The sequence below is a fragment of the Natrix helvetica genome (genome assembly GCF_964273705.1).
Source record: "Natrix helvetica genome assembly, chromosome: 6".
Classification (NCBI taxonomy): Eukaryota; Metazoa; Chordata; class Lepidosauria; order Squamata; family Natricidae; genus Natrix; species Natrix helvetica.
Window position 1 is genome coordinate 30986605 of NC_138553.1, and position 12209 is coordinate 30998813.

The 12209-nt window shown below is 37.0% G+C and overlaps 1 protein-coding gene across 1 annotated transcript in view; it reads left to right on the forward strand.

Moving 5' to 3' along the window:
• The window catches only part of CACNA1I (calcium voltage-gated channel subunit alpha1 I), a gene marked incomplete at its 5' end in the record, with an annotated part of 332383 nt that overhangs the window by 232769 nt on the left and 87405 nt on the right, over positions 1–12209 (forward strand). The window contains 2 exons of the mRNA XM_081958124.1: positions 4944–5259; positions 5943–6035. Coding sequence (XP_081814250.1) covers positions 4944–5259; positions 5943–6035 — 409 coding nt within the window. The remainder of the gene's footprint in view (positions 1–4943; positions 5260–5942; positions 6036–12209) is intronic.

Consider the following 12209-nt stretch of genomic DNA (forward strand, 5'->3'; position numbering starts at 1 on the left):
AGGAACCTGTGAGATTGTTGAAATTACTGTTGTATGATTATGTATACCATCAACATGAAAATTCAAAGTAACATAAGATTAAAGTGTTGGAGACGATGATGTAGTCCATCTAAGTCCAACTCCCTCTTTGATGCAAAAAATCCAGACAAAAACATGGATTGCTAGTCTCTGTTTTTCAGGATAAAAGAATCCATAACTTCAAGTAAATACTTCAAAGTATTATTAATTTATTAAAATATATACTGTATATTTGAACAACTGAATTACTTGCCCTTTCAATGTGTTGGAGAATTAACTGTGATGACCCTCATCCAGAAAGATCTCTGAGTTCTGAAAACTGTACAATACATTTGGAGGGAGTTGGGTTAGGTAAACAATAGTACCCTCTCCCTTTTCTCCCTTTCTGATTTTATAGCAACTCATATGGTTCCCCACAGTCTTCTCCAGTAATGAATCAGATGATGTGTGAATCAGGGTGATAATTTCATGGAGAACTGTGGTGCTAACCTTTCTGTTTGTTTGTCTAGATCTCCAGGATGTTGGCATGTGTGCAGATTCTTAACTTTTCCTCTCTCTAATTTTACACATTGGTAGAAATCCAGCCTATGATGCAAATACATAGTTTAAAATGTTTGCTTTGACCCAAGGCTATTTCATGGTTGTTGTTGTTTTGTATATAAAGTTTTTTATTTTTTCATTTCATAACATATTCATAACATATAATCACATGTATTCTATTACATATTACATTATTACATAGCCAACATCATATTGTATTATGGAATGCTTAGATCAATTCATCTTACCATCAACTCCCCAAAACAATTATTGGCTCTTCTGCTCTCCATACACCATATTTGTACCTTATCCATCACTTTCTTCTCCCTCTCTCCTCCCCCTCCCTACCTCCTTTCTTCCCTCTGCCATCTTTCTCTTCTCTACTTCCCCTTCCTCTCTTCCTCTACTCCAAACTCGTCATCTCATTTACTTGGTGTATTTCACCTTCTGAGCAAGCTCCATTTTATGTTGATGGTATTTATAATTCCTTTTCAGTATACATATTTAATTTTAACATATATCTTCCTCCTTTAAAAAAATAGAACAAAAAGTATACATATACAATATTGTGCTTTTAAACCCCCCCACCACCACCTAATTTTGAGATGTAGACCTGGTTACAATTCCCAGCTATTCTCACATTATATTTATATAATTATACATCCTTACATGCCCCCAATTTGTGATTCTGTCTTTAAATCTCAATAGTTTCCCGTTGTAAGTATATTTCATGTTCCCTCTCCATTTTTCCATATTTTGGATTAATTACCCTTAATTGTCTATAAATGGTAATCCTTACTGTTCAATGTTCATTACAATTCCCTTAATCTGTTATATAAAATAACAAGCAGTAAACATCTCACTTTGTTCATCATCTTAAAAGTTCCATATACTGTATGTCCATGTTTCATATATTTTAACCCATGCTTAATTGTCCTTCTATTGTCATATTCAATCAATTCGCAACTCAGTATAATTATCATGTATACAAGTGAATCACAAACCTCTGCTTTACAATGTCCCCATATCAGTTTCATATTTGTCCATATTCCATATATTTTAACCTTTATTTAATTATCTTTCCATTATCATATTTAACCAGTTAGCAACTCCATTTTATTGTCATATTTAGGAATAAACCCCTTATCTTAGCTTTATGTTTTCCCATATAACAATTTCTAGTTGTCTGATTTTTTCCTAGTAAGTCTTTTGTCCCACTTCTCTGTTCCTGCCTTCTCCCTTTTCTTTGTGTTGACACGTCCACCCTCTTCAATTTTCCCCAATCCACCATCAGAAAGATCTTTTATATTTCTCTTTGTTGGGGCATAATCTCCTACCTCAACCTTATGCTACTGACAACCTCCAAAACATCTTTTGTCTGCTTTTTATTCCCTTTTGTTGGAACACATCCCTCTTTTACAATTTTCCCTATACCACTGCCAAGTCCATTTATAATTTCACGTAGTTCTTCAAATTCCCACTTTCCATGATGTCCAGTTCCAAAGTTAGTTTGTTATACAGTTCTTATTTCAGAGTTCTGATCCACCTTAAATTTATCTACTTCAGCTGCTATGGGGAAGAGCGACAGGAGCCATCTTGGTCTTTTGTTCTTCCTTAATGTCCAGTTCCAAAATTACAGTTAGTTATACAAGTCTTATTTCGAGGTTCTGGTCCACCTTAAATTTAGTTAATTCAACTACTGTGAAACCGAGAGAAGCTGGAACTATCTTTATCTTTTGTAGAAAAAAGGAAGAAAAAAAGCCTTCGTATTTCCGAGTTCTTGACTCTGTTATTATTTCCTTGCCTTGCCACTCCTCACCTCTCGTTGGTCATAGCTGCTCAATATATATTAATTGGAACAAGCTTGCATATAGCCAAAACTTGGATATGTTTGTTCTTCGAATCCTGCTTTTCCAAGTTCTGATTTACAGCGGTTGGTTAATTAGAATTTCCCACACAGGCAAGATTAGGTTATCAGTTGTCAATGGGGAGATAGTGCTTTTTTCCTGATCTTTCTCCCTTGTTGCATTCCATCTCTTATTAATTGGGATTGCTTAAGTTATGTTCGTTAAAAGACACTCAGACGAAATAAATCTTCACGCTCCCAGACTCCTTTAAAAACACAATCTTTTTAAGTTGGAAGCCAAATTTAGAGTTAGTATTTGAGTAGGTTTGTCACTTCTCTGCTTTCTACCTTTCTGTCTGAATTGTTTCAAACAAATGGCTTGGGGGAGGGGTAGTGTTTCAACCCTCCATTTTCCTTTTCTTTATTTCTTTCTTTTTGAAAAAATCCCGTTCTGACCATCAATATTATTTATGCTCTCAAGATTCTTTGCCTTTTCCAAGTTTGATTTATGAGTGTGGGTTAGATGAATTTTCTTACCAGTCTTTCACCTCTTCCTCACACTCCTGTTCACTTGTTTTGGCTGGAAGTCAGCTTCTTGTGCAGCATGTTGCCATGCTGCTGCCCCTACTCCGATTCAGAGGACAAATCTCTGACCTGTGAGGGACCTGTTGCCTTCCCCTAGGTCTGATGAGATGCTGCCTCTTCTTCATACCAATCTAAAAAAGATTTTGGAGTTGGTTTGTCAGACAGGGTTCATGTGAGACTCTTGAGAGCCCACATCCCCCCCACGTCTGTCCAGCTGGAGAACTTCCGGTCGAATCAGCTATTTCATGTTATGATTCATATCATATCAAGAATCGCAGCAATATGGACTTTCCAATGAATATACATTTATGGTACATATTTATAAAGCATTTTTAGCATTTCAAATACATATTCTGTGGTTTTTCTGCCTACTTGTAAAGAATCAAACAGGTACTTGTTTTATTCACATTACATTTTAAAACATCATAGTATACATCTGAACCAATATCATGACTAAAGGAGCAGATTATAAAATGGGTGAACTCATGGTTTAAAATTGTACTCCAATATTTTTAGATCATTCGTTCTTTTTTTTAATTTTTACAGATTTTTATTTTTCTGAGCTTCTACTATTTTAAGTTTTGATTCAATAGTGTGGGAAGTATTGCTGTCACATGTTAAGAAATAAGTATGCTTAATGATTCCATATGCTGGCATGGTACCAGATTACCCATTTGCTCTAGGAAACATCTGTTGTCTATTTTAGTTCTAACTGTGTCACAAGCCTTTCTCTCAAGGAAAAAAATGGATAAAAACATGCTCTTTCTTTGGCCTTTTTCAACATCTCTTCCCAAGTATATAGAAATTGGATTTTCTTGAGTTATAATCACATCAGATCATCTTCTAAACTATTGGTTTGGGTCAACTTGAATGAGCCACAACATTTTCTGTTTCCTTCTTCATATCATACTTTGTTATGAGCAAACCAATAGTAGTTAACAAACCAATAGTAGTTAGCATTTCTCCTCCAAACAAGAATTATAAACCAGTGCTGTTCTAGAGTTCAGGCTGAAGCACAGAGAGGGAGCTGAACATGCTAATGGCATTTCCAGATTTCCCATATCTTCAATTCCCAAATTTTCTGAACTTTTCTGAAAAAGAGGAGACCCTTCCTTCCTTCATTCATTCTTTGAATACCTGCCCAAGATTCCTGCTTTCAAGGAATCATATAAATACAATGAGCTGGGTACAAGAAGAAAGAACCTTCTTTTAGTTCTAATGTACAAGTGGAATTAATAGAGTAATAAAATTACTTTCCACTCTGTTTTTCGCACTCAGAGAAGACTTTCTGATTGTAAATCTACTACTTTCTAATTTGGCTTTAGAGAACAAGCATTGACACAATAAAAAATTACAGATTTAGTGTGCTATAGGGAACCTGGTCACAAACAAGCATGCAACCGTGGAACTGGATCTTAAACTGGATCTTGTAATCAATGTGATAAGCATTTTACTCTTGTTGTTCTTGTTAATATTTCTAATTCTAGCTGATATCTCTGGATAGATAACATTATTAATCCTCTGCTGTACTAGATTTTTATTATGATTTTTCTTATAGTCAGCAAGCTATTTGGGGTTGGATTTGGGGGCAGGGGTGTTGGTCACTTTCTGAGTGCTTCCAAGAAATCTAGGATAAAGCGATATTGTTGTTTAAGGATATTAAAAGTACTGTACTATCATAGAATGTGAGCTGTTCCAGGTAAAACTGTCTTTTGCAATTGACTGATAGTGATTTCATCAGAGCTGATAGTCTCTAATTAGTCTCCAGATGTTTTGAAATTGCTCCTATGATACTTACTATTATTGGTACTACCTTTGCTTTCTTTTGTAGCAATTGCTCTGCTTCTATTTGCAGGTGTTTACATTTTGTGATTTTTCTCCATTATGCCTAGTCTACACAGATATTATTAACTATAATATTTGCCATAACAATTTTGTTCATGTGTTCTCTCAGCCAAGGTAACATCACTCTTCCTCCCTATTATCAACCTGAGAAGGATGATGAAATGCCCTTCATCTGTTCACTGTCAGGCGATAATGGTATCATGGGCTGTCAAGAGATACCCCCACTCAAAGAACGGGGCCACGTGTGCTGCTTGGACAAGGACGATTACTTCTACTATACCTCAGTCAGGCAGGAGTTCAACGTCAGTGGCATGTGTGTTAACTGGAACCAGTATTACAATGAGTGTCGTACAGGCAATGCCAATCCACACAAAGGGGCAATCAACTTTGATAATATTGGCTATGCATGGATTGTTATATTCCAGGTAATCTGAGTCAGGTTATCTAAGACCACTATTCATTCTAAAGACAAAGTCCCCAAAACACCTTGAGGGCTTACTCAAGATATTTGGTTTCCTGTGGCAAAGAACAGAAATGGACCTGTCTGTTTAATTTTACTTGAATCCTGGCAGTGTCTGCTCCAAGTGGCTAATTTTGAGAACTCTAGTTTATTTCAGGGGTGTGGCATGAAACAGTCCTGTGTCTCTAAGCCAGTGGTGCATAATCTTTTGGCAAAGGGAGCTATATTTTGTATTTAGGCAGACAATAGGCACAACTATTAATTTTAATTTAAAGGCGTTGGTAAAAGAAAGATTTTAAATCAAATAGAATTAAATGAGAAAACTAAACTAAATTCCATGAAATTAGAATTAAGAAGACATTAAATTAAGGAAGCTTATATTATCCCTAATGATATTTAAAATGTTCTGATAAATTTTGTGAGGGTCCCATCAACTACTTTGGAACACTATGGGGGTATAAGTCCTATACCTTGTCTTATGAAATATAATTTAAGAGCATCAGGCTAGGGAAATTTGTTTTAATAGTGCATAAGAATTTTATTTTTTGCTTTTGTCAGTATTTCTTTAAGGTGCCTTACCCAAAAAATTGGATTATCTATCTCCTTGTAGCTACTAGAATATTTCCTATTCCCTCTTTCTTCTTTCAGGTGATCACTCTGGAAGGATGGGTGGAGATTATGTATTATGTGATGGATGCTCATTCATTCTACAACTTCATTTACTTCATTTTGCTGATCATTGTAAGTACAATAGTCCCTTCGACGAGTAGATAAAATATGCCCTTCACATGAGAAAAACAAATGTTACATCCCAGTAAACTAGGGAGCTGGACATTTATGTTCTTTGAAGTAAAATAGCTGTTGCAAAGGATTTCAAATCCTTTCTTTGAAATAGCAAAAAATCATTCAAATTCACTTTGCCATTCTTAAATTCTTTCTAAGGTTTTTGAAATCTGTTGTCATATTTAACTACTAATTTATAATCATGTTCCAAGACCTTATAGTTTAAACAGACTTAAATAATATTCCACAAATCCCTTATGTGACAGGAAGGAAGGAGCTTAGTGATGGTCATAGATAACACTAACTACTTAAATGGCAACAAAATATCTAATTTTTACAGATTTCCCAGCCAGCCAGAATATGGCCAAAAATGTTCTATGGCCATAGAATTATGGGAGTAGCTATCCAATGCATCAAGTTGAAAAAGGCTGTAATAGGAAATTTTCTATATTAAAAAGATCTGTATACTTTTGTATTATTTGTATACCATTTTATACCCCTATTGTTCATGTTCAGGTCAAATCATTGATAATTGGATCAAGCTATTCCAACTTTATTTATTTTTTTAAAAATCTACATTTAGATTTTCTGAGTTTTTTTAGTTTATATCTACATGCAGCATTTGAGCAGGTTTTTTTTTTAAAAAAAATCCTATAAAACTATTGGGGAAAGAAAAGAGGAAAGTATTGGCTATTGTTGGATTGAAGAATATCAAGGTTGATGACTAACCTAGAGAGACACTATTATTGAGAATTAGAATGTTCTTTATCCTTTGTTCATAGGGCCTTGACAATTTATTCATAGATTCCTAAATGCTGCACTTTGTGAAATCTTCTGAATTGGATTACAATATAGGCAGTATAGCCATATAGGCATAAATAGACGTATGAAGGCAATATGCCAATACAGGCATATGAAGGCAATATAGCCAATGCTGATGTATAGGAATCAGTGGGAAACCAAAAAATGGACTGGCTGGAAAAGCTATTTAATTGGTTTCCTTAAAATAGGGGTGCAGGGTTCAGAGCCCTGGGATTTTTTTAGGAGAAGCAGAAGTAGCATTGATTTACTAGCATTCCCTCTTCTTTATGCATGTTAATAAAAATAGCATTTAAGCAAAATGCAATACAGACTAGTACTGATGATGTTACCTAGTTTGGATAATGAAACATGTGCAAGGAAACAGCCAAGCTCAGAGAGCACCAAGAACCCCTCATAATACATTTTCTAACAGAAGTGAATATTTGAGGGCTCAGGGTTGAATTGTGGGGTCCATAGTGCTCTCTGAGCTTGGTTATTTGCACAGATGTTTCATTACCCAACTAGGTAACATCACCAGGGCTAGTGAGTGTGGATTTGCTCCCTATTTATATAAGTAGCTTGTTCTGCCAATGTTGGTGGAAGTGTGGTTTTATACTTGTTAAATAGTTCCTTGATTACAGTACCAAAAATTAAGAATAGGAAAAAATGCAAAACTCCAAAAAATTAAAAACAGAAAAAACAAACAAAAACACAAAAGGCAAGATTAAGATCCACAGCATCTTAGCTATCCTATATTGTCCCAGAGATTAACAGTAATTCATCCTGTATCAAATATCAACGTTTGTTTCTGAATGCAATTTCTTATCAATTGTTGTCTGATTAAATATAATAAATTCAATCTCCAAAATCAGGCTATCTTCCCAACAAAGTCCAGATAAAATTGCTTCCTGATTAAGTGTGATAAATCAATTCCCCCATCTTCTTCGATCCTTGTGGGGAAAGCCAATTTGCTTCTCCACTCTGTGTAATTTCTGCTGTTGTAAAAGACTGCAGGCTTATACTTCAAACAGGCGTACGCACCAGCTCAGTTAATTCTAAGTCTATACAGTCCCAATTTCTTTCCAACAAATTAACTGGTTCCAAATCACATTCCTTTTGTGGATATAATTCCAAAACAACATGAATATCTTCTGAATATTTTCCATAGACCCCCTTGCCAGATGGGTCCACAGCCATCCAAAAAAGTCATCTGAGTCATCCCTAAGTGCTCCCATTCAAATCCAGGGAGCAGCACTGCCAGAGAGTCAGCTTTGGAAGCAAAATCAGCAAACTGTCAGCAGGAAAAGGAAACATGTCTACAATTCAGCAACCATTTTGGGGGGTGTCGCCCCCCCCTTACATAGTTATTCCTATGCAATCAACCTACAATAATGGTCAAAGCACACAATAATAGTGAAAGCAAGGCCCTTAGACTCTAATACAGGTAGTCCTCAACTTATAACAGTTTATTTAGTGACTGTTCAAAATTACAAAAGCACTGCAAAGTGACTTATGATCATTTTTCACACTTATGACTGTTGGTCATGTGATCAAAACTTGGATGCTTGGCAACTGACTCAGATTTATGACAGTTGGAGTGTCCCTGAGTCTTCTGGTCACCTTTTGTGACCTTTTAAAAAACTAAAACAATGGGAGGACCAGATTCACTTAATAACTGTGCTACTAACATAACAATTGCAGTGATTCAGTTGCCACAACTGTGGCAAGAAAGGTTGTAAAATGGGGCAAAATTCACTTAAGAAATGTTTCACTTGGCAGTAGAAAGGCTGGGCTCAATGTAGGTTGAGGACTTACGACTATAATTGAGTTCTCAGTTCTTCCATTTTTGTCTTTCTGTAACTTGAAGTTAAAATTCCCACCATTTCTATTAAGCTAAGACACCGCTTCCGTGTGGGACTCTCATCCCTGCGATTTTATTTGTTGATTTGCAAACAAAGAGAGGGTATTATAAAAGTTGAACTCCAAAATGCAGTATTTGGGAAAGCACTGAGTTGCAAAAAGTTGCTATTCCCTAATCATAACCTGACATACTCACTATTTCTTTCTAGTAATAATTTCTATAAATAGGAAGACCAAAAAAAAAAAGGAAGTTAAAATACATGTTTGGAATTGGAAATGAGCTTTCAAAATCCTTGCTCAAAGGACATAGAGAAAGAAAAGCACTTGTTTGGCAAAATTCTCAATGTTATAGGGATCAATATAATTCAAACAGCATATGCAAGTATTCAGATTCAAAACAGGAAAGGTCCTTTGATCCCAGCAACAGTGCATTTCCTGTACTTGACAACAAGCACTGAAGAAAGCAACTTTTTAAGAGGTTGCTGGCTGATGTTGTGAGTGCATTCACACTATGTCCAAAGCCAGTGAGACCTGGATTGTATACAGGAGGTATGCTAGGCAATTGAACCACTTCCACATGACCTGCCTCCGTAGAATACTGAGGATCCAGTGGCAGGATAAGGTGCCAGACACAGAAGTCCTCTCCAGAGCAGACCTGCCATCAGTTCATACCAGGGGTGAAATCCAACAGGTTCTGACAGGTTCTGGAGAACAGGTAGCGTAAATTTTGAGTAGTTCAGAGAACCAGCAAATACCATCTCTGGCTGGCCTCAGAGGGGGTGGGAATGGAGATTTTGCAGTATCCTTCTCCTGCCATGCCCACCAAGCCACGCCCACAGAACCGATAGTAAAAAAAAAAAAGAATTTCACCACTGGTTCACACCCTGTGAACTGATGAAAGCCTGGACAGGTCATGTTGCAAGGATGCCAGACCATCGCATCCCCTAACAGCTCCACTAGGGTGAGCTGTCTCAAGGAAAGCGAGCTCACGGGGGACAAAGGAAGCGATGCAAAGACATGTTGAAAGTCTGCTTCAACTCCCTGGAAATTGACACCACCTCCTGGGAAACCCTGGCACAAGATTGATCAACATGGCTCACGCTGATCCACCAAGACTGCCAGACATCTGAGGACAGAATAACAACCATAGCACAAGCCAGAGCTGCAAATGCTGCAACAATGGTGCCCACACATGTCTGCGCGACATGTGGCAATATAGCCCTTACCAGCCACCTGCGGGCACATTGTGGACAGGCCACAATCTGTTAGATGTCAAGGTCCTCTCTTCGAACACGATGGACAAGCATCATATCCAAAGCACCTTTCCTGCTTTGGCTCCAAATACTGCATATATTTAACAATTCCAAAGCACCCTGTTGTTCTTCACATGTCTGCAAATCAGTGAATCCGTTGAAATAAAAGCAAATACTATTGTAACAGATTTCATAAATCTTGCAAAATGTGTGAGATGGAAAGAACTTTACATTACAATACATCCAGCCTCTCAGCAGTTGGCCATCTAGCTTGCCCTCATTCAAAAACTTCCAGCAAGTAGGAATCCCCCAGTTTTGAAGCAAAGTGTTCCATTTGTAACATTCTTCCTGGTATTCTGCCCAACTATTTTAAAACAGCTGTCAAAGGCTTTTAAAGAACACTATTTTATTTTGAAATAGTGAACTGTTCTGATCCTGAAGCTGGCCAGGAAAGGCTTAGTTTTTCAAAGGCTAATTCAAGTGCTAGCAGAAGCCTGGCCCCTTTGAAATGCTAAAAGTGAATGAAATGACTATCTGATAGAGCCTTCTGGCACCTTTGTCTAGGTGAGCTGCGCAGCAAGAGTAGAAGGGCATCGTGGTCTATTGTTCTCTGGATAATTATGTTTGAAAGCTTCTAGGTGGAAAAACAGTAACTCTCTCCCTCCTTTTATGACTTGGGGAGATGGCAGTATTAAATCCGCCCTTTATTTTCTGTTACATCTTCCTAGCCTGAGGTTCGTACAGTTGCTCTTTAGGCAGATTGAACTTTGAAAGATATTTGGGAAAGATGCTTATTTGCTATTTTTATCCTGAGATTTATGTCGTGTTGCACAGGATAATAGCAAATATTATTTTGTCTATGGGATGAAGGCTATGGGATAAGTAATGGATGGTGAAAAAATAAATTCAGTTATTGTTTGTTGTTAATTGGAATGACATGAAGATCTACATATCAACATGTTTGAGTCCTCTTTGTAAAAAAAACCCCAACCTTTTCATAACATTTAATTTATGAGTAAGAACTTATATGATATTATAGTAACACCGGAACTACCATTATTAATATACTTCTTGAGTTTTTAAAATAAGAATAAATATTGTTATCTTGTATGGTTTTAAAAAACAAACCAGAAGTACAGAAGTGTTTAATTTTTTTTTTTACTAGAAAATAAAAACAGGCTTACAACCTAAATTATCTTTATTGAATCTGGTGATTTCCAGTAGTTAAAGTACAGTTCTCACTATATGCAGCCAGTATAGGAGGATATATGTGTATATCAGGGTTCCAGATCCCATTCCAACTGGTACAGTTGGAACGGGCCTGGCGACGTCCACATGGACGTACGCGGCGCACTTGCACATGCGTGCAGTGCACGCATACGCCATACTGTCTAGTGATGCCTCCGCAATCCTCTGCGATGCTCCAGCTGCTCAGCGGAGCGTCACACAGGCACTGTATGCGCCATGCGGAAGCGCCGAAGACTTTAAAGACAGGTATGGTGCATGGGCGGATGGGCCCTCCGGAGCACCGTACTGGAACGGTACCCAGTGCTCCGGGCAAGCTCTAGTACACTCGTACCAGGGCATACCGCCTGCAACCCACCACTGGTGTATATATGTATGTATGTAGTGTGTGTGTGTGTGTGTGTGTGTGTGTAAACAAACACCCACACCCACACACATTCTATCTATCTATCTATCTATCTATCTATCTATCTATCTATCTATCATCTATCTATCTATCTATCTATCTATCTATCTATCTATCTATCTATCTATCTATCTAGAGCAGGCATCAGAAATTCATTTTTAATGTGTTCACAGAAAAAATGTGACAATAAAGTTTATCTTACCTTATCTTAATTGATAGAATGGAAAGGGCAAATCAATTTGGCCTCTGTTGTACGCACCCATAGGCAGGAATGGAGTTTTCCCTATTTTAAAGTATTTCGTTTTAGCAGCATTAAACACATTTGAGGCTTATGCTGTAATATTTCTATTGCATTTCTAGACTTTTATCCTAAAATGGCAGGAAAATGTGGCACTAATGTTCAGCAATCTTACAGCTAAAGTTTGACATTGGAAACAAAATGAATTACAGGTTCTGAGGAAAGGATTTTGCAATCCTTGGGACTCTAGACTACCCGTGCACACACACATACACACACAAATACACACATCAGTGTTTTATGCCTTGGGGTAATTTTTACCTTTAATC